Consider the following 21967-nt stretch of genomic DNA (forward strand, 5'->3'; position numbering starts at 1 on the left):
CGGAGAGATGCCCCTTTGTCACAAGAACACTAGAAAGCATTTATTTAATGTCGTTTGATCCCCTAACCACCTGGGCTCTAGGGTTTCACTGACATGATTCCTGTGATTTCTCAACTCTGTCAATAGAACAGCAAAGACACACAGGGGTAGACGGAGGTTCTCTTTGGGGGCAACTCCAGTGAATCCCATGCAGAACTGAGTCCAGGTGTGGGATTCCAAAGAGCAAAGGCTAACTTCCGACAAACTTGGCGGCTCTTCTAGGAATGAGCGCCCTCGATTCTCAAGTGTTAGGTGTCTCTTCTTCCTTAATACAAGCTTTCATTTATTTTGATAATTATTAGGCCCCATATTGGGTAAAAGTGCTTGGCATTGGAATCAAAATTGGGAAACATCAAAACTTGGGAATCTGATTAATAAGAGGTGGGGGTGGGGTACAGGGAGGGGGAGAGCTGTCATTCAGAACTTCTTGTCTCCCTCTATTGAGCACATGTGGGAACTACAACTGTCCCCAAACACCAGGAACATACTCAGTGCGGCTACAAACATTAATCTGAAGAAATCACGAGCGTGTTGGAGTGTTTTTGCAAATTTTCGTAGAAACTTGAAATTTGCAGCTTCCTAAAATATTTAGACTTCTTCGCAACCCTTCGCCCTACTCCGAATCCTGCCAGACTCACTGTTGCGGGGATTTTGGAGCAGAGCCGGCATCTCCGCAGTTTTCCCTCACACACAATCACAGGCGCTTAAAACTCCCACCGTAAACTGACAACACGGAGAAGCCAATGCCAGCAAACCAGTAACTAATATCTCGAGTAATTGAGGGGCTACCTGGGCACACCGACAGAGCAGACACAAACAGCCCTGGGAGAGGGGACATTTCGTTCCGAGAAAGCCAAACGAAGGTGCTGGTCAGTGCACCGAGTGAACACGTATGGAGTCTGCCTTCCTGCAAAGCGAGGCTTCAAAATGTGTCCATCCACTTCTTCCTCCCTGGGATCAGTCCGTCTTTGAAATATCAGGCAGTATGTTCAAGGGACTCTCCCCCTGCTTTTGTCTAATGACTAAGTGTTAGCCAGTTCCAAGAGCTGTGACAGGTATCGCAGGGCCAACTCGGCAGCAGGGGGCCGGTTACTATAACAACTGACAGTTCTCTTGAATTCTGAAAGGCCCCAGAGTAGCCATTTGGGAAACAGTTACTGAGCAAAAAGTTGCCTGGGATTGGCAGCATTAGTTGCCACATGACCCAGCTCTCCCTGCACGTGGCTGCAGGGGAGAGAAAACGGTGCCCACCTCCAGCAACAGCTGGGGAAATCCAGGCTCCCCACCCCCACCCTCAGCGGCTCAGAGCAGTTACTCGAACCCAAACCCCGAGACAAGCCGTGTTTTGACACCATGAATGCACCTTAGTGCTCCCCACTGGCTTGACACAGTGTCAGGTTTTGAAGAGCTGAATTGTAAAAATTATTCCTAATGATTAAAAAACTATTAAAATACGGCCACAAAAAGAGAGGTTCCAGAAAGAGAGGTATGTCAGGTCCTTCTCCACTTTTAAAAGAAAAAATGATGCTGGAATACCTGCGGTTCTATGAATAGTCTGTAGAAAAGATCAAGGTGATCGTACAAAACCACCAAAAAACACGACTGAATGCTCGGATTTCACTAGATCTGAGACAAGCTGCATATGAACCTACCTTTCGTTTCTTACCCCTCCCTCGCAGGAGCAGCTGGGCCTGACCCAGCCCCTTTGCACAGGCAGAATCCCCTGGAAAGAATCTGAATCTTCCCATAAAAGCGGATTTTTTTTTGCATAGAGGAAGGGCAGTTTGAGGGCATTTTGTGTCCGACAATCCTGAACTCGCCATGAGTGTGTGCCTCTTGGTCAGCTCCAACACCGTTCCCTCTGCCCAGGGCATTTGTCCTTTTCTCTGTTCTGTGAGAATCACAGCCAAACGTTCTCTCCTCCAAGCCTTTCCTGGCTCCATCTCCTCCCACCCCACCCTGGTAGTGGTCAGAGCCCCTCCCAGAGCACAGTGTCTCCGACTGTCACCACCACTGCAGCTCGGAACCGAACTTCCCGCAGAGGGAGGCCAGGCAGTGGGCTGTGGGAGGGCAGACAGGGTGCCCACCCTGGAAAGGGGCCACCGCAGCCACTCCGGCCAGCCCCCCGTGCCACAGGGACCTGCCGGCTCTCCCCATTTATAGTCAGAACCCCGACAGCTGGGTGTTATGTAAAATCCTCCTATTTTTTAAATAATCCAGATTTTTTAAAACAATGTCAGCTAAATAAAACAGGTCTGGAGGCCACCAGACTCTGACCTCTGTTTGGGAATACCTTTGTCTACTGCTCGTCTCCTCCATTAAGCTACAAGCTCCGTGAAGACAGGAGGTCCGTCTCCTCACTGAATCTCCAGTGCCACAGACTAGATGGCTGAGATGTGTCTCCGAAAGACTGAACAAAGGGAGGAATGAGCGGGTCAGCCATGAAGGGTCTTAGGTCAACACAACACAACCAAACCCCAGGTGCGAGTGCCTCCAAAAACACTAGCTGTGTGACCCTGGGCAAGTCATTTCCCTCTTGGACTCTTCTTCCCTTGGGAAGGTGATGCGATCCCAGCTGCCTTGGCTATCACACCTGGCTCTTAAAATAGTGTGGTGTGTGCTCTGCATTAATTCTACCGTTACAGGTTGTTGTGATTAGCGATGTGTCTTTCCCCTTTGCCACCTGTCCAGTCACCTGCATGGAGAAATCGTTCCTACTGCACCTGTCTCCTCTGTGGCTTTGCTGGGGGAAGAGGAGCAAATGTCTGAACCAGACCAGTCACCATGGAGTAAACTGGAAGTGTCAGCTGCCAGAGCAGATGGGCGGAGTGTGTGTGCCCAGCCCAGCAACTCCAAGTGTCATTGTTGCTACCGTGGGAATACGGGCGGGATGCGTGCTCCATTGGGGCACATGTGGTCAGTCACTCCTCGAGCAAGAGGGGGTGTTAGCACATGCCCACACTCGACTTTCACACCCATCTGCTTGTTTGCCGGAGCCTCCATCATACTAACACGAACCCCACACAGATTTGCAGTCTGCACCCCTTCGTATTTATTATACTGTCTCCCACTGAACATCCATTAAGCTACAAGCTTAAGAAAAAAATGGCAATGTCAACAAAACTCATTTGTTTTCATGAACGGCATTCGTAATGAGGAGACACCAACACATGGCAAAATTTCTGGGCGTCTGAAGACGGGAGTGAGACACCTTTTTCTCTCAGCCTCTGAAGCTAAAGTGGTGTGGACGCGTTTGCTAGGGACTTACAGATGGCTGGGTCAGGCGCCGAGCGCGGAGGCTCTTCTCCGCCAGAGCGTCCTGCGCACCGAACTCGAAGTGACCCGCGTCAGGTGGGGCCAGGCCCACCGAGCTGCTAGTTCTCTGTTCCCGAGTCTGCGTAGAGCTCAGCCCTATCCAAGTCTGAGCGGCCAAGCTGCTCTACCCTTCTGGAAAGTTCTTTTCTAAGCTAGCATTATGGTCAGTAGGAAACCTCATTTGTCATCAAGGTAACCAGCACCGAACAGCTGGGACTAAGATAAAACAAATAGGTTATATTATTCGACATCAAAACCTATTCAGCTTTTAGAACACTTGAACATACAGTTTGTCCTCTGAGGTTTTATTTCATACGTTTTGGCAATTCCGAACCACAGCATCTCTTGGACACACACTGCGCCATGAACACAGGCTGCGCCGGCAGGAAGTACAGTACCTCGGGCACGCACTCCTCCTCCGGGCCAGACCAGCCAAGGTGGACACGGTGGGCTCTGCGGTCAGCCTGCTGGCTTCGAACCCAGGACCAAAGATGAACCCTCTGGCTTGGGCATGTCACCAAGCTTTAGTTTTCTGCTCTGCAAAATGGACGTTATGATTCCTGGGATCTGAATGCTGACCAGGTGGGGATATAATCTGAGCACGTGTCTGGTATGACAAATACTCAGTAAGAGATTCTGGCCACGTAGGCCGTCAGACAGATAAAATCTGTGAGACTTCGCTGATCAGAGACAGAAGAGCTGCATGCAAAACCATTTTCCTCAAGATTATAGGAAAAAACACCACCCCACCGTGTCACACATGTCCTTGCAATGCTCCCAGTTTTAAGCGGACTGCGCTGCCTGGTTCGCAGGAGCGAGCTGTTCTCGGGGCACGCTAACAGGCGCACAGGCCACCGCCCTGCCACGTTGCCGGACGCCTGCGCACGGCCCTTCTCCAGCATCTGCCACAAGTTGTGCAAATCAAAGGAAACCTCCCCCAAACGTCCCCTCTGAGTGTCTGCAGCTGAGCTAGTCCGAGTCATTTCAGGAACCTCAGCAACGGGCGCGCATCCGCCGGCCGTGCACAAGGCAGGGGCCAGGGCCCTGGAACGCACCTTCCGGCTGTACTCCTGCACACGTGCGTGTCGTTACCATCTTGAGTCTTACGGCTAGAATGACGCACTTCGACAACAATTAAATTGATTTCTTCTCCCTCATCTCGGTGCAACTATTCCAGCTGTGACCCCTGCCTGCCCGATATTTAAAAGGCATACTCAGGGCGTCACTGACAAAAGGAGGCAAACTGTACCCATTAGCCGATTTTTGTTGATTTTATCTTCATTAGGCGCCCCACAACGCTGACCGTTGTCCCAAAACATCCTGCATGTATTTCTTCCTAGCCACATAGCAGCTTCTGCATTGCTGTGGGTTTTGGTTCCCTTATCTCTTTAAGACAGACCTTTGCAAGGAGCATCCAGAGACTATAGCATCCTACCTGTAACACCTCAGCTAACCATATTTTAAAATAAATTTCTCCTGCAAATCCGTGTTGCTGCCTGTAAAAATACTGCACAAATTGTCCCCCGTGGGCCTCTGTGTAGTTTTCGGTCAAAAAAAAATCCAAGGTCTCTACCTATATTTTTTAGTTCTGGCCAAATGTGAAGAAACGAGAGTAATGACTGTCTGCCAAAGGTATCCCTTTCAGGGAACATACTCAACCCAATGACACCAGTGGACCTAAATAGTTAAGGGTACTCGGGCCGTGAGCACCAATCCCGTGTGCTCCTGTCTTACTTTGTGTCCTTAGGGCTGTGTGGCCATCTCTGGCCAATGGGGAGTGAACGGGACTGAAGGACCCCACTTCTGTGCCGTGCGGGTGAGCTGGGTGCCTCCTGGGTTCTTCTATCCCCGCTGCAGCAACTTGGAAGACGTGTTCCGGACAGTGACACAGGAGACGGCTGCTCACCCCACCAGAGTCCATGTGGATGAGGAACAAACTTAAGCCACTGGACAGCCAAACCCGAGTCCACGGAGCTGACCACCGGGTTCCCAAGCTGTTTTGGGAGGGAGGTGAGGGGGCAGGGGGTGGTCACCTGTCCAACCTAATGCCATGGGGATGTGTTCCCCTGGGGCTGCCTTCAGGTCCACTGGGAGCATCGCCCAGAACGACTGTCTTCACTTTCCTTTGGGCCCGAAGTGGTTCTGCTCAGCTGGTTCACCTACACTGGAGATTTGTGCAGCTGTACGACGTGACCACATTCGTTTAGACCTGTAACCCGGACTTTTCTTTACTAAAGAACTTCCTTTCAGCCACACCAGAATGAAATTTACGTTTTTCTCTACAGTCGGGCATCACACACCTACCAACGCAGGCCAAGCACTAGGGTGGGCGTCTCCCCGAGCTCACAGGTAACCTCCCATGAGCCCAACGGTGCATTTCTCAACCCGACTGCAGGCGAGGACGCTGCAGGTGATGGAGCGTCCTGTCTCAGCCGGGGTTTCCATGGGCACCTCTTCCAGGGGCCTTTATAGACATCTTTTCCCCTAACCGCCACCTCCCAGGGAAATTGCAGTACTAGTAACATCCGTGTGTATCTGTGCTTTATACACAAAAAGAGTTGTTTTTCCACCTCCCAAGAACCCACTTTACCCTCTGGGGATGACTGTGATCCTAGTAACACGTGTTCTGAGGCGACTCGGGTGGTAAGTGAGCGGGGAGCTGGGTTCCAAATCCAGGGCCCGCCCCTGGGCCGTGCGCCTCCCTCACACCACACGCTGCCCTCATCTTGCCCTCCTGCAGCTCTGGCTGCTTCAACGCCTTTCCATCACCTAGGGGAAGGCACAGATCCCTGGAGGGGCGTCCACGGCCACGGGGACCTGGCTCTCGCTGTCCCCAGACTTGCTCCTGCGACGCTGCACCACGAGAGGCCAGGCTCTCCCTCTCCAGCTCCTGCCTCCACAGCCCCGTGCTGGCTGGGCGCTTGTGCTTCTAGGCTCAGTTTGGATATGAGACCCTCCAGGGAGCGTTTCTGGGCGTCTGTGCTGTAGTAGCAACTTGGACTTACTCCTTTCAAACCCCTCTCCACACCCTATTACATTCACTCCTCTGCCTTGGGGCTGCAAGGTCTGCGGGAAAGAGCCTCATCTCGAGTCCAGGCCCCGCACGGGGCTGGCAGGTGCTCCCTAAGCCAGATCAGTGGGAAGCCGCAGGGGGCAGGGCTCAGGCAATAGGAGAAAGAGCTTTGTAACTTCTTACACAGCAGAACACTTCCAAATGCTGCCTGCCCTCCCTCAGCCTGCAGCCGGGACGGGGCTGAAGGTGACCCCGAGGTTTCCAGCCCACGGCACATGCGTGCAGGACCCAGCGTCCTGGCTGTCCACGCCGAGCTCTCACGGCCCCTTGCTTCTTTCCCGCTTTTCCTATGTGCACTTCTCTGCGATCCAAGTCTATCCAAGGTGACAGTAACCGCTTCTGTCTGCCTGGTACCTCTTTCCGGGCCTTGATGGTCCCTTTAGGACACTACCCCTTATCCAGCTTCAGCACACGTGGTTTTGATGGCAGTGACCTCCCTTCCGTGCTCAGGAGTTAAATATAAGACAAGAGTCTCCAGTCCCTCTGGCCACCAGAGGGCTCTGGATAGACAAATGACCTGAGTCAGTCCTAAGAGACACCATCTTGAAATGAACTGGAACTTTCAGAGGAGAGATACTCCCTTTCCACTGGGGGTGTGTAAATCTAGAAGGGGACAGGGGGAACCAGGTGGGAGCAGCCCGAGGGCCCGCCTGACCGAACAGGCCACACAGAGGGCAGATCCCGGAGGCAGGGACTGAGAACAGAGGCAGAACCAGAGTCCTGCTGTCCTTGCTCCAGCCTCCGAGTCCAGCGGGCTCAAAGCTCCTAACTTTTTAATTCCATGAATCACACTTCTTTCCCTCCTCGTGCTCATGGCAGTTTGAAATAGATGTTTGTTAGCTGCAACGACACGTTCTACCCGACAGAGGCTGAGGAGTCCGCCTACTGCCGCGCCCACGGTTGGCGTGCCTGGTACTGAACCAGGGCGCGCTGGACATTCAGGCCACTGCTCCCGGAAGCCTGGTGCAGAAACAATTTGGAGACGTGGCGTTTCGTTTTCTGCTGTTTCGTGAACCCATGCAATTGCAGTGTCAACAACTAGGTGGATACACTCAGGACACAGCAGCTGCAAAGGTTAGTCCCTGGCTGTAGACAGCGCCACCACGGCGAGCTGGTCGCAGCCCGAGTGCCAGGCCTGACCACCGCGGGGACGACCCAGAAGGCTTTGGTCTGCCTCAGTGCCTTACTTATGTGAAGCCCGCTCGCCAGGTATCCGCTCTCACTGTGCCCCACAGGGTGAAGACACACTGTCGTCGCCACTTCCAAACTGCACCCAAAGGGAAGCACATGTCTCTTCAGCATCTACCGTTCACCCGTTTCTGTGTGCGCTCCCAATGCTGCCTTCTTTCACAGTAATGAAAAGAAAAAAATGTACAAAACAGTCCTTGTCCCCTCTAGGCTGCTCTCATACTTAGTCAACTCATCCATCCAAACGCCGATTCAGTATTGCTTTCCTTGCTCGTGAAGTTTTCTCATTCAGCTCAGCCAGTGTGACTCAGTGGGCGGAGTCGTCCCATGGACCGAGAGGTCCTGGTTCGATTCCCCATAAGGGCACGTGCCTGGGTTTCAGGCTCGGTCCCCAGCAGGGGGTGTGCAGGAGGCGGCTGATTTATATTCCTTTCTCACATCAATGTTTTGATCTCTCTCTCCCCTTCCTCTCTCTCTAAAAAAATTTAAAAAAATAAAATGGGCCCAGGCCAGTTTGGTAGTGGTGAGCGCGTCAGCCCGCAGACCAGAGAGACCCGGGTTCCATTCCTGCTAAGACACGTACCTCAGTTGCAGTTTGTCCCCGGCCCTGGTTGGGGTTGTGTGGGTGGCAACCACTCAATGTGTCTCTCTCACATCAATGTTTCTCTCTCTCTCTTCCTCCCTCTCCCTTCTGCTCTATCTGAAGATAAATGCAAAAATGTCTTCCAGTGAGGATGAAAGTAAATAGATAAATAAAATAAAATGGAATGTTTACTCCATTAAAAAAAACAAAACAAAAGGAGCCCGGGCCAGTTTGCTCAGTGGTTAGAGCGCCGACCTGCAGACTGAAGAGTTGTGGGTTCAATTCCCATCAAGGGCATGTACCTTGGTTGTGTTTCGGGCCCTGGCCCTGGTCAGGGTTGTACGGGAAGCAACCAATCAATGTGTCTCTCTCACATGGATGTTTCCCCCACCCCACTTCCTCCCACTCTGTCTGAAGATAAATGGAAAAATATCCTCAGGTGAAGATTAAAAAAAAAAAGTTTTCTCCTTCACACTCATGTTGGTACTGGCATTAGGAATTTGGTAAAAGTTCACAGGCCGAGTCTACTGGATGTTTAAAGCTCTGGTTACTTGAAACCAAGCTCTGAACATACAAACACATAAAACATAAAACAAGATAAAAACAGTTGTCACTTTCTAATGAGAAAAACGCATCTCGAACAGAAGGACCTGAGAGTCTCTTTAGTCTATTTCTCAGCCCCACTACGAGCAGCTCGAAGTCAACATGCCTGCCCGGCCAGAGACCTGTTCTGGGTATGCGGAGGGCCAAGGTGGGTCAATCAGAAGCAGTCCTGAGGTGTTTGCTAAAACTGCTTGGAACACGAACTTTTTTTTTTTTAACCTGGAACACAAACTTTTTAATGCTGAGGCTGCTAAAGGAGGGTCTCCCAGCCTGCAGCAGCTGTGGCCCCACCAAACTGCGTGGGGCCTGGGACAAACACCGCACAGCACCAAGCAGAGGCGGGGAGCCTGGGATGGACACCACACAGCGCCGAGCAGAGCTGATGGGGCCTGGGACGGACACCACACAGCACCGAGCAGAGCCGGGGAGCCTGGGACGGACACCACACAGCACCGAGCAGAGCTGAAGGGGCCTGGGACGGACACCGCACAGCACCGAGCAGAGCGGGGGGGCCTGGGACGGACACCGCACAGCAAGGAGCAGAGCCGAGGGGCCTGGGACGGACACCGCACAGTACCGAGCAGAGCCGGGGGGCCTGGGACGGACACCACACAGCACCGAGCAGAGCCCAAGGTGCCTGGGACGGACACCGCACAGCACCGAGCAGAGCTGGGAGGCCTGGGACGGACACCGCACAGCACTGAGCAGAGCTGAGAGACCTTTTATTACTTCCACGTGCTCAGTTAAACCCACTCAGCAGCCTCCAATTTACCAATGGGCTCCAAACACTTGTTTGCAATCCCTTTGTTCTGGAGGAGGAATTAGCGGTGAAGCTAGCGTTCTGAGGCTCACCCCGAAGCAGTATAACTCATCAGCTGGCTGGTCTGGAGCACGGACAGAGCTATGGTTATAGTTAGATGCTGGGGGAACCTGAGAGGAACCCTTCCCATCACCTTGTTCTGTCTGAGAGCAGACCTGAGGGCCCCTGATCAATCTGTCAGCAGCTTCTACCAGTCTTCAATCAGTCCCCATCACCTGCACTGCCACCTCACCCAAGCCACCACCACTTCCTTCTGTGACTAGTTCAGTCATCTCCTGGCTGGTCTCTCCACTCTGCTCCCGCTCCAGCTCAGTCTCTTTGCAGCACAGTGGTAAAGTAATCCTGAAGTCAGATCACAACATTCTTGTGTACCAAACCCTACTTATCTTAGAGCAAAAGGCAATGCGTTTACAGTGGCCCACAAGGCTATACTCAATCCAAATCCCCTCCTATTTATTTCTTTCCAATGCCCTCTCTTCTACCACTCTCCCCACATGCGCATGCTCCAGCCACATTGATTCCTTGCTATTCCTAGAACATGCCGGGTATACTCCTGCCTCAGGGCCTTTGCACATGCTGTTTCCGCTGCTTGGAACTTGCCCCAGATGGAGTGTATCTGAGCCCCTCCTCCTTTAGGTCTCTGCTCAAATATCACTTGCCAGTTGGCCTTTCCCTAACCACACTGAACACTCATCCCGGAGCCCCAGCACACTCCCCTCCCAGATTTTGTTTTCTCCATCCTGGGTATTATACATTTTACTCACTAGCTTTGCTTATTGGCTGTCTCCTTCACTAAAACGTAAGCTCCATGAGAGAAGGGATGTTTGTCTAGTTTGCTTGATTTTATATCTCCCGGATCTAGAAGTGTCTGGCACACAGCAGGGGCTCCAAGTGGACTGAATGAACAAGGAGGAGGGAGATGGGAACATGACACCTGTCCCTCACGGACGAGGCTTGTTAGAGAGAGGGCAGAAGCCTCCACATGCGTCTGAGAAGTGAAAGCAGCCAGGCCAACCAAGTGGGCCGCCGGCCTCACTCAGCGAAAACTGGCCAAGAGGGTCGCTGAGGAAATACTGAACTTCCAGGCAGAAGCTGCCAGCAGGCTTCCCACGGGAAGTAGAGAAAATGGGTTCAGGGCAATGGTAATATACAAGGGTGGCCTACCATCAGCCACTTTTATCATACATGCATTAAATGCCACATACTGTGTTAAATGTGTTCCTGTCACTGTGTTCAGCAACAAGCTACAGACATATTAAGGTAAAGCGTTCTTATGTGGATTTCACAAAGCGAGGCTCAGTCTCAGAGAACCTAGAAATGCTATGAAACTTACTAACTCATTTGGCAGCTTTACACACCAAAGCTCACAGTGGAAATGGGGTTGTATCCAGCAAGTAGCAGGACTGGGATTTGAACCTGGATCTCCCTGGTTCCCAAGCACAGGCCTGTTGGGCACTAGATCCCAGAAGCTCCTCATAAGTGCCTTGACCTCAATAGTGGCTCTATCCACCGGCTTCTTCCAGATACAAGTGGCTCTCCCTGGTGTTGACGTCCCATTCAGAGTGAAGGGCCACGGGCTTCTGCTCCCCACAGCCCTCTCCAGGGCAGCATGCTCCCAGCAGAACCCCCCTCACACACAGTGCTGCCCGGCTTACTCACCTCCAGTAAACTAGCACAGCAATGAGAAGGATGAGGCACACGAAGGTCAAGGCTGACACCACAATCAGAGGGATGATCCACTCCATCCTCCCTGGAGAAGGGCGGCTTATCATCCCAGAGGTGTTCTTTTCTGCTGGAAAGAGAAACCACGCCAGTTAGAGAACAGAGCCTGCAGAGGGGGAGCCAGTGGGACCCAGGGTTCTGCTCCGCTCTGACTGCCCGGCGACAGAGGGCTGATCAGCAGCCCACACCGTGTCCTGGAGTCCCAACCCAAGCTGGGTCTTCTGTGCCGGCTGCACTCTGCATCACTGAGGGATGCATTTGCAGGGAGTTCAAACGTCCGTAAAGAAAGCCGTCCAGCTTCGCTGCAAGGACCCTGCTGGCCAGAGCAGCCCGTGGGCACACCGAGGAACCGTGCTCCAGCCGAAGGCAGCACTACACTCCCACCCTGGGAAGGGCCTCTCGGGCTCGTCAGCACCAGGGCAGCACAAGGCAAGATGGGTTTGCTAAGTGAACGGGCTCTGAAGACAAGTTACGTATATTCTCTGCAAGCTCAGCACCCTTCCCCTGGTAACTGCATCCCAACGCTGCTTTGGGGACCTGCCTCTCCCTGACAGACAGTTATGGTGGGGCAGTCATCCAAAGGTGGGGCTCCCCAGTGCCCCAGACGAGGACATGTGGGGCTGCAGGGAGGACCTCAGCCGCCTCCCCGTCTGACCAGCTGCCCAGCCCAGCAGGAGCACCCGTGAGGCTGCCTGTCAGTTCTTAGCACCCAGATCCCTGGAGATCCTGTTTCTCCTCGAGTCTGGTTCTACTGCTCTACCTTTGATTTCATTACCCCCCACCCCAGCACCCTAAAAGCTCTATGACAACAGAACACAGGACACCACGCTTCACCCAGCACACGCCTGCCTCCCAGCAGCAGCCATTCGCGGGGTTAACAGGGAGCTGAACACCGGCTAGGATTCTCTCCGGCCCTCTGCTACCTCTTACCCGGCCAGCTCCTTCCCATGCCTCAGGCTGAGGTCTTCACAAGGCCCCAGGAGCCACCGGGGCGAGCCTGCTCTCTCTCTTAGTGTGGGGCAGATGCCTGGAAATTTCCAGGTGCCCCAACTCGAGCTCAGGTGTGGTGTGGGGTTGGGAAGAGCACAGGTGAGCAGAGGCAATCATGGGAAACAGGTGGGGAGAAAGCAAAGGTTAACTGTGACCACAGGGAGAAGCCCCTTGAAAAAGCCAAAGCTGGTGGCAGCCGCGGTGCGCTCAGCAAGGACACCTCCTGCTCGGCAGAAACGAGGCCAGCGTTCCGCCGCGCCAGTGTCTCTGGATGGACCGACTAGAGCGAGGGCTAAGCAGGCCGGTTCCGAGGGAGAGCAGGTGGGCTGAGCAGAAGAGTCGCTGGCCTCGAGAGCAGGGCTTTAAAGAGGCAAAGCTCCTGAGCAGGGAAGTGTGTCACGGAGCCTTTCACCGGGTTCCCTGGCAGGCAGCTTATCTTGGTCACCTTCTTTGTTTCATGCAGGGCCCTGTGAGGCAGGCAGGGCCAGATTCATCCCAGTCCCTAGGGAGGAAGACAGGCAGGCAGGTGCGCATGCCCAATGAAAAGCCACAACAGAGCACCTGACCTTCACACAGAGCCCTCCTGACAGTGGCAGCCCACCTCTGGAGCCACAGCCGCACAACTTGGTGTCAGACAGCTGCAGGCACACCCGGAGGTATCACGGTCCTGGTCCTGACCACTGCAGTAAAGCGAGCATCACTACAAAGCGAGGTGGAGGGTCTTGCCTTCAATTTGTAAAAAACACAACTCTGAGGCGCAATAAAGCGCATCACACACCATGAGGCCCGCCTGTACTCACCAAGCCCTACCGTGTGCCGTGCACGGTGCAATGGTCCGGGGCACACAGCAACAAGTTATTAGAGTAAAGGGAACTGGGGAGTGGCTGCCCTGCCCAGGGGCCCGCAGGGGGCTCCCTGACAGGGTGAGACCTCCAGGGCGAAGGGGTGTGAGCCACACCAAATGCAGGAAGGACCGTGTCCAGACAGGGAGCATAAGAACGAGCGGGGACCAAGCTGAGAGTCAGAGGCCACCTCAGCCAGGGCTTTGTGGACGGAATTAAGAACAAGTTTTAGTCCCAGGGGCAATGGAAGCTTCTGCAGGGTTGCAAACCGAGGCAGACAGGGATCAGATGCGCATTCTCTCCCTCGACATAAACCTGTAATAGCAAAGCTCTGGGGACCGGCCAGAAGACCCGAGTTGCACATGAGAATAATTTTTGCAGGGCTCCGGCAGTATCTCAAAGACCTGGAGCTCCTGCTAAAGGAAAATAGGACAGGAAGGCTGACGCTGTACATCATACATCGAATAAACTCAGAATCCAGGTCGGGGGGCCCTTGTGTCCTCGCAGGACTCCCAGCGGTACCTCTGTCCCCACCTCCTTGCCGAAGTGGATTCCTGCCTGGGTGTCCAGGGTAGACAGGTGGGGGAGGAGGCGGAAGGCAGACTCCATGTCCTACTCATCTTACCACTGAAAAGAACTCTTGGCCAAAACAGTCCCTTCACACTGATCTCCACAGTCACTGGAAACAGCAGCTCCGTGGGGTTTCTGCCGCCCTAGAACCAGTCCATGTGGCCATCTCTGGGCCTTAGAGGGGCTTTAGTTGTGAGGGTAAATGGCACTTTGCATTGTCCCTGAAACCCCGATACACCTGCGATCATGTCTGTCCCCATCCCCCACAAGGTGAGGGTTACAGCCTTCACCAGATGCTCAATTTGCATGTAAGACTGAACCATCAGTGTGGACTCCCTGTCAGGAGAGAAGAAAGGTCTACAGAGGGCAAGGGTCTGGGTGAAGTCACAGCCAGCCTGCAGCGGGCAGGGCTCCAGCTCAGGTGTCACACCGAGTCATTTCTCTTTCTAAAGCTCCCAGGTGCTCGCGTGAGAAGCGGGGGAGGGGAGACCCAAAATGGCGGCGGAGTGAACGGAGCTGCACAGACCGTCTCCCAGAACCAAACTGGAATTACAACTATAACACAGACAAATCGACGGGAAAAACCAACAGAAAAGCAGCTTGCGAGGACCATATAACCAGGGACACTGACTCGATCCTGGTAGGCTTGCGAAGGTATGAGACGGGGGCTGGGAGCCCGGTCAGCAGCTCGGCAGCGGCCTCAGCTGGGAGCAGCGCCCTCGGGTCACCCTCCCAGGCGGCCCCACAGCGCAGCCGGGACAGAGGCTGAAACAGCCACAGCCACTCAACTTGGGCTCCGGCAGAGGGAGGGCAGACTGGGCTGGAACTGTGAGGGGACACTGGGGATTTGGAGGGCGCTCAGAACTCTTGCTGAGTTGCTGCCACACAGGACGGTGGCCATATTGCTCCTTCCCAGGGCTCTGGGGAGAGGCAGCAGCCCCTCCCTGTGAGATCCAACCCCACCCTGTGGGCCATTGAAGTGCTAATTGAGACTTATTAACAACCAGCATCTGCCCCACCCTTGGGAAATCCCCTGAAGCTGAGCACCTGAGGGAGTTTTTCAGTCAACTGACAAACTAAAACTCTTCAAGTAACCTCGACTGCTAGCCTCCAGGCAAAAAGCTAGAGGATAACAGTATCTTTCTTGGTTAACAATTCTAACCAGGAAAGTAAGACTTGTCAGTGGTGTTTAACATGGGTTCTCCCTCGCTCATCTAAACCCAGAAGAGGGAGCCACAGATAGCAGAACACCAACACCCACAGGGAAAACTTGAAAGGCTCCAAAGCCCACTGTGATAGCCAAAATGGTGAAACACAGAAACAGAAGCCAAATGAAAGAACAAGAGACCTCTACCAAAGATGAGATCAATGTGGAGCAGTTGGGCAAGTTAACAGAGCTAAAATTCAGAGCCATGATCTTGAGGAAGCTCAACAGCATGAGTAAAGACATAGAGATGCTGAAAATAAACCAAATGGAAATTAAAAACCACCAAGAAGAGATAAAAAATGACATATCTGAAATGAAAAACACATTGGAAGGTCTAAAAAGCAGAGTAGAGGAAGCTGAGGACCGGATCAGTGAATTAGAAGACAGGGTAGAAAAAATCAACCAATCAGAAAACCAAAAGGAAAAAATGATTAAAAAACAGAAAGACAGCTTAAGAGAACTGTGGGACAACTGGAAACATAATAATATTCGCATCATAGGAGTCCCCGAAGAAGAAAATGAGCAAGGGTTAGAGAGTATATTCAAAGAAATAGTGACAGAAAACTTCCCTAATTTGGTGAAGGAAGAAGGCATTCAAGTTCAAGAAGCACAGAGAGCCCCAAGTAAGAAGAACCCAAATAGGCCCAACCAAGACACACAGTAATCAAACTGCCAAAAATTAAAGACAAAGAGAGAATCCTAAAAGCAGCAAGAGATAAGCAACAGGTTACCTACAAAGGAACCCCCATAAGGCTATCAGTTGACTTCTCAACAGAAACACTACAGGCCAGAAGGGAATGGCACAAAGTAATCAAGGTCATGAAAAACAAGGATCTGAATCCAAGACTACTCTATCCAGCAAGGCTGTAATTCAAAATAGAAGGTCAAATAAAGAGCTTCCCAGACAAAAAAAGGCTAAGGGAATACATTAGCACAAAACCAGCACTGCAAGAAATGTTAAAAGGACTACTGTAATCAGTAGAGGAAATAGGAAGAAAAATATAACCACACTAAACAAAAATGGCAATAAACAAGTACATATCAATAATCACTTTAAATGCAAATTGACTGAATGCTCTGATAAAAAGACACAGAGTAGCTGATTGGATAAGAAAGCATGACTCATTTATATATTGTTTACAAGAGACCCACCTCACAACAAAGGACTCACATAGATTGAAAGTGAAGAGATGGAAAAAAATTTTCCAAGCAAATGGAAAGCAAAAAAAAAAGCTGGGGTAGCAATACTCATATCTGATAAAATAGATTTCAAAATTAAGGCCATAACTAGAGACAAAGAAGGCCACTACATAATATTGAAAGGATCTATCCAACAGGAAGCTATAACCTTGATAAACATATATGCACCCAATATGGGAGCACCAAAATATATTAAAAAAATCTTCTGGAGGACTTCCACGGAGAAATCGACAGCAATACAATCATAGCAGGGGATTTCAACACCCCATTGACTGCACTGGATAGAGCCTCTAGACAAAAAATTAGCAAGGAAACAGAGACTCTAAATGAAGCACTAGACGAAATGGATTTAATAGATATCTACAGAGAATTACACCCCAAAATTACAGAATTTACATTCTTCTCAAGTGCACATGGGACATTCTCAAAGATAGACCACATAACAGGACACAAACTAAATCTCTACAAGTTCAAGAAGACTGATATCATATTGAGCATCTTCTCAGATCACAAAGGCATGAAACTAGAAATCAATTGCAACAAGAACATGCAAAGACATTTCAACACATGGAGGCTAAATAGCATGTTATTAAACAATGAATGGGTTACCGAGTAAATCAAGGAAGAAATTAAAAACTTCCTGGAAACCTATGAAAACGAACACACAACAACACAAAATCTATAGCATGCAGCAAAAGCAGTTCTGAGAGGGAATTTCATAGCACTACAGGCCTACCTCAAGAAACAAGAAAAATTTCTAATTCACTGACTAACTTCACAACTTAAAGAATTAGAAAGCAGCCCTGGCCGGTTTGGCTCAGCGGTTAGAGCATGGGCCTGCGGTACAGAGAGACCCGGGTTCGGTTCCCGCCAAGGGCACGTACCTCGGTTGCAGTTTGTCCCCAGCCCTGGTTGGCCGTGTGGGTGGCAGCCACTCGATGTGTCCCTTCACGTCGATGTTTCTCTCTCTCTCTCTCCCTTCCTCTCTCTCCCTCCCACTCTATCTGTACAAAAAATGGAAAAATATCCTCGAGTGAGGATAAAAAAAAAAAAAAAAGAATTAGAAAGCAAACAAAAAGAAAACCCCAGAGCAAATAGAAGGAAGAAAATAGTAAAGATAAGAGCAGAAATAAATGACATAGAGACCAAAAAAAAAAAAAAAAATTGAAAAGATCAATGAAACAAAGAGCTGGTTTTTCGAAAAGATAAACAAGATTGACAGACCCTTAGCTAGACTCACCAAGAAACAAGGAGAGTGAACCCAAATACACAAAATCAGAAATGAAAGAGGAGAAGTAACAACCGACACCACATAAATACAAAAAACTGTTAACAGATATTATGAACAACTGTATGGCAACAAATTTGACAATCTAAGCGAAATGGACAAATTTCTAGGAACACACGGTCTCCCAAAACGGAAACGGGAAGAGAGAGAAAACTTGAACAGACCAATAACAACTAAGGAAATTGAAGAGGTAATCAAGACTCTCCCAGCAAACAAAAGCCCAGGCCCAGATGGCTTCACGGGGGAGTTTTACCAAACATTCAAAAAAGAACTATTCTCCTCAAACTATTTCAAAAAATTCAAGAAGGAAGACTCCCAAACTCGTTCTATGAGGCCAGTAAAATTCTAATTCCAGAACCAGAAAAAGACACTACAAAGAAAGAAAACCACAGGCCAATATCCCTGATGAACATAGATGCCAAAATCCTGAACAAAATACTAGCAAATCGAATCCAGCAATACATAAAAAAAATTATTCACCATGACCAAGTGGGATTCATTCCAGGGATGCAAGGCTGGTACAATATTCGCAAATCAATAAATGTGATACACCACATAAACAAAATGAAGAATAAAAACTACATGATCATATCAATAGACGCTGAAAAAGCATTTGACAAAATCCAGTATCCATTTCTGATAAAAACGCTGAACAATGTGGGAATCGAGGGATCATATCTCGACATAATAAAGGCCATATATGAAAGACCTACAGCCAACATCATACTCAATGGGCAGAAACTAAAACATTTCCCTTAAGAACAGGAACAAGACAGGGATGTCCACTTTTGCCACTCTTATTTAACATAGTACTGGAAGTCTTAGCCACAGCAATCAGACATGAGGAAAAAATAAGAGATCCAAATTGGAAAGGAGGAAGTGAAAATGTCATTATTTGCAGATGACATGATATTACACATAGAAAACCCTAAAGACTCCATCAGAAATCTACTAGACTTAATAAATGAATTTGGCAAAGTAGCAGGATACAAAATTAACGTCAAGAAATCGATGGCATTCGTATACACCAATGATGAACTCACAGAAAGAGAAACTGAAAAAACAATCCCATTTACCATTGCGTCAAAAAAATTAAGATACCTAGGAATAAACTTAACCAAAGAAGTAAAGGACCTATTTGCAGAAAACTACAGGACATTGCAAAAAGAAATGGAGGAAGATATAAAAAAGTGGAAGCACATACCTTGTTCATGGATTGGAAGAATTAACATCATTAAAATGTCCATACTCCCCAAAGCAATCTATAGATTCAGTGCAATCCCCATCAAAATACCAACAACATATTTCACAGAACTAGAGCAGATACTTCAAAAGTTCATATGGAACCAAAAAAAGTCCCCGAATAGCCACAGCAATATTGAAAAAGAAGGACAAAGTAGGTGGGATCACAATACCAGATATCAGGTTATACTACAAAGCGACTGTAATCAAAACAGCCTGGTACTGGCACAAGAACAGCCATATAGACGAGTGGAACAGAACTGAGAACCTAGAGCCCTGGCCAGTTTGGCTCAGTGGTTAGAGCGTTGGCCTGCGGTCCGGAGAGACCCTGGTTCGGTTCCCGCTAAGGGCATGTACCTCGGTTGCAGTTTGTCCCCGGCCCTGGTTGGTTATGCGGGTGGCAGCCACTCGATGTGTCCCTTTCACATCGATGTTTCTCTCTCTCTCTCTCTTCCTCTCTCTCCCACCCACTCTATCTGTACAAAAAATGGAAAAATGTCCTCCGGTGAGGATAAAAAAACAGAACAAAACAAAACAGAAAACTGAGAACCCAGAAATGGACTCAAGGCAATATGCTCAATTAATATTTGACAAAGGTGGCAAGAGCATACAGTAGAGTAAAGACAGCCTCTTTAATAAATGGTGTTGGAAAAATTGGATAGCTACATGCAAAAAAATGAAAGTAGACCATCAACTTACACCATACACAAAAATAAACTCAAAATGGATAAAAGACTTAAATGTGACCCGTGAATCCATAAAAATGCTAGAAGAAAATGTAGGCAACAAAATTTCATACATCATACGCAGCAGAATTTTCACTGATACATCACCTAAGGCAACAGAAACAAAGAAGAAAATGAACACATGGGACTACATCAAACTAAAAAGCTTCTGCACAGCAAAAGAAACAATCATCAAAATGGAAAGGCAACCCACTGTATGAGAGAACATCATTGCCAATGATATATCAGATAAGGGGTTAATTTCCAATATATATAGAGTGCTCATACAACTCAACAAAAGGAAGACAAAAAACCCAATAAAAAAATGGGCAGAGGAGCTGAATAGACACCTCTGCAAACAGGACATACAAATGGCTAAGAGACATATGAAGGAATCTTCAATATTACTAATCATCAGAGAGATGCAAATTAAAACAACAATGAGGTATCACCTCACATCTGTTAGAATGGCCGCCATCAACAAATCATCAAACAACAAGTGTTGGTGAGGGTGTGGAGAAAAGGGGACTCTAGTGCACTGCTGGTGGGAATGCAGACTGGTGCAGCCACTATGGAAAACAATATGGTGTTACCTCAAAAAATTAAAAATTGAACTTCCATTTTACCCAGTGATCCCACTTCTAGGAATATACCCTAAGAATCCTGAAACACCAATCAGGAAGAATATATGTACCCCCATGTTCATAGCAGCACTATTTACAATAGCTAAGATCTGGAAACAGCCCAAGTATCCATCAGTAGATGAATGGATAAAAAAGCAGTGGTACATATACACAATGGAGTACTATGCAGCAGTAAGAAAGAAAGATCTCTTATCCTTTGAGACGACATGGAAGGACCTGGAAAGTATTATCCTAAGTAAAATATGCCAAGCAGAAAAAAACAAATACCACATGATCTCACCTATATTCGGAATATAATGAACATAACAGTCTGAGGAATATGGTAGACCCAGAAACATGGAAGTAGGGCACAGACTGACAAACCCTCAGAGGAGGAGGTGGGGGGGTGAGAAGAGATAAACCACAGAAACTTATATGCATGTATGCATAACCAATGGACATGGACAACAAAGCCGGGGACGGGGCGAGGTGGGGGGATGGGGAGGAGGGTGTCAATGGGGTAAAAAAGGAGAAACATCTGTAACAACAAGAACAAAAAAATTTAAAAAAAAAGAAGTGGGGGAGGGGTTGACATCGTCTGAAATCCACTCTGGACAGTCCCCCAAGGCAGTTTCTGTGGAGGAGATTCCGGTCGGCACCTGCCTGCAGGGCAGCGAGAGACCTGAGGGGGCCCTGGGCCAGCAGTCAGACCTGGACCTTGACTAGCAGCAGGCCGTTGGATGTGCCCAGGCCTTCACAGGAAGTCCAGGCAATAATATGAGCGCTACTGAATTTCCAAGCAGGGCATGAAAACGTTGATTTCATTTTCAAATCCACAGTATTATTTTGTCTTCTTGGTCCCAGGAGCCTAGATGTCATTCCACCCCCACAGGCTCCACTCTCCTGAGGAAGTCCACTGCCCCCAAGGACAGTGAGGCCCTTGGTGAGTGGGGCCTTCCACCCGCCCCCTTATGCATAGTGAAATCACGGGGCCTCTTGTTAAGGAATTACTGACGTTCGGAGATGGCGACCAGAGCATGGAAGCACACGGGGGCCCCTGGCGCAGGGCTCTGGGCCGGCACAGGTCGTACACACCAAGCCACCCTCACCTGCCGGAGAGAGTTCATTCTTTTCTTTTCAATGCAACTTCTGCCGACCATGGGATCAAGTCAGATGCTCCCAACTGCTAGGAGCCTCTTGCTTTCAGTCTTGGCTTCACTCGGAACCCAGATGCCCGTTACTGAAGGTCTGCTGCCCTCCGAGAGGCCCAAATCCTGACACCGGGTGAGTTAGTGCAGCTTCTCATCTCCATCTCTGATGTACCCAGATGGCTCGGTTTCCCTTCCATCCTGCGTGTCATGGGTTGTGTGAACTGGCAGCCCACAGATGTGTCTGGCTTGGGCCCCCTTCCCCTGTGGTTATTATTAAACTGTGAGTGGGCTGCCAACATTTAATAAGCAATAGAGTTCACATAAAAATCAGCAGCAAACTGCCTACCGGAAATGCTGAAGGTTGCCAACACAGGCCTGAGTTCCCATGCGGCCAACGTGAGCTGGAACCCAGCAGTACCCTCTCCACACAGGGATGTCACCGGTGCACCCCAGTCCTCACTGCTCCCCAATGTCACACCAGGCCTGCCCCCACCCCCGATTCCTGCTGCTAGCTCACGCCAGCCACTGTGACTGCAGGCTGCAGGGTGGCCCTCAGACCAGGGAATCAGCGGAACACAAACTTGGATCTCTTCAAAAGGCTCATAATCAAAAGCAAATATCATGGTCCTGAAATCACGAACCTGGTTCAAGAGAAGAGGCTGTTTCTGTACAAGGGAGTTTTCCTAAATCAGTAAATATTTTCAAAGAGGTTTTATTTTTCAACCAGTTAGAAACGAAGCATGCTGTTGCTCCATGGGTATGACAGGGGCCCTTCCCCTCCGTGAA

At 49.8% G+C, this 21967-nt stretch overlaps 1 protein-coding gene across 1 annotated transcript in view; it reads right to left on the reverse strand.

Annotated features, from left to right (window-relative positions):
* PTPRG (protein tyrosine phosphatase receptor type G) overlaps positions 1 to 21967 on the reverse strand; it is a 524592-nt gene that overhangs the window by 63648 nt on the left and 438977 nt on the right. Inside the window, exon 12 of the mRNA XM_036267442.1 lies at positions 11281 to 11410. Coding sequence (XP_036123335.1) covers positions 11281 to 11410 — 130 coding nt within the window. The remainder of the gene's footprint in view (positions 1 to 11280; positions 11411 to 21967) is intronic.

The sequence above is a fragment of the Molossus molossus genome, unplaced genomic scaffold (assembly GCF_014108415.1).
Source record: "Molossus molossus isolate mMolMol1 unplaced genomic scaffold, mMolMol1.p scaffold_m16_p_18, whole genome shotgun sequence".
NCBI lineage: Eukaryota > Metazoa > Chordata > Mammalia > Chiroptera > Molossidae > Molossus > Molossus molossus.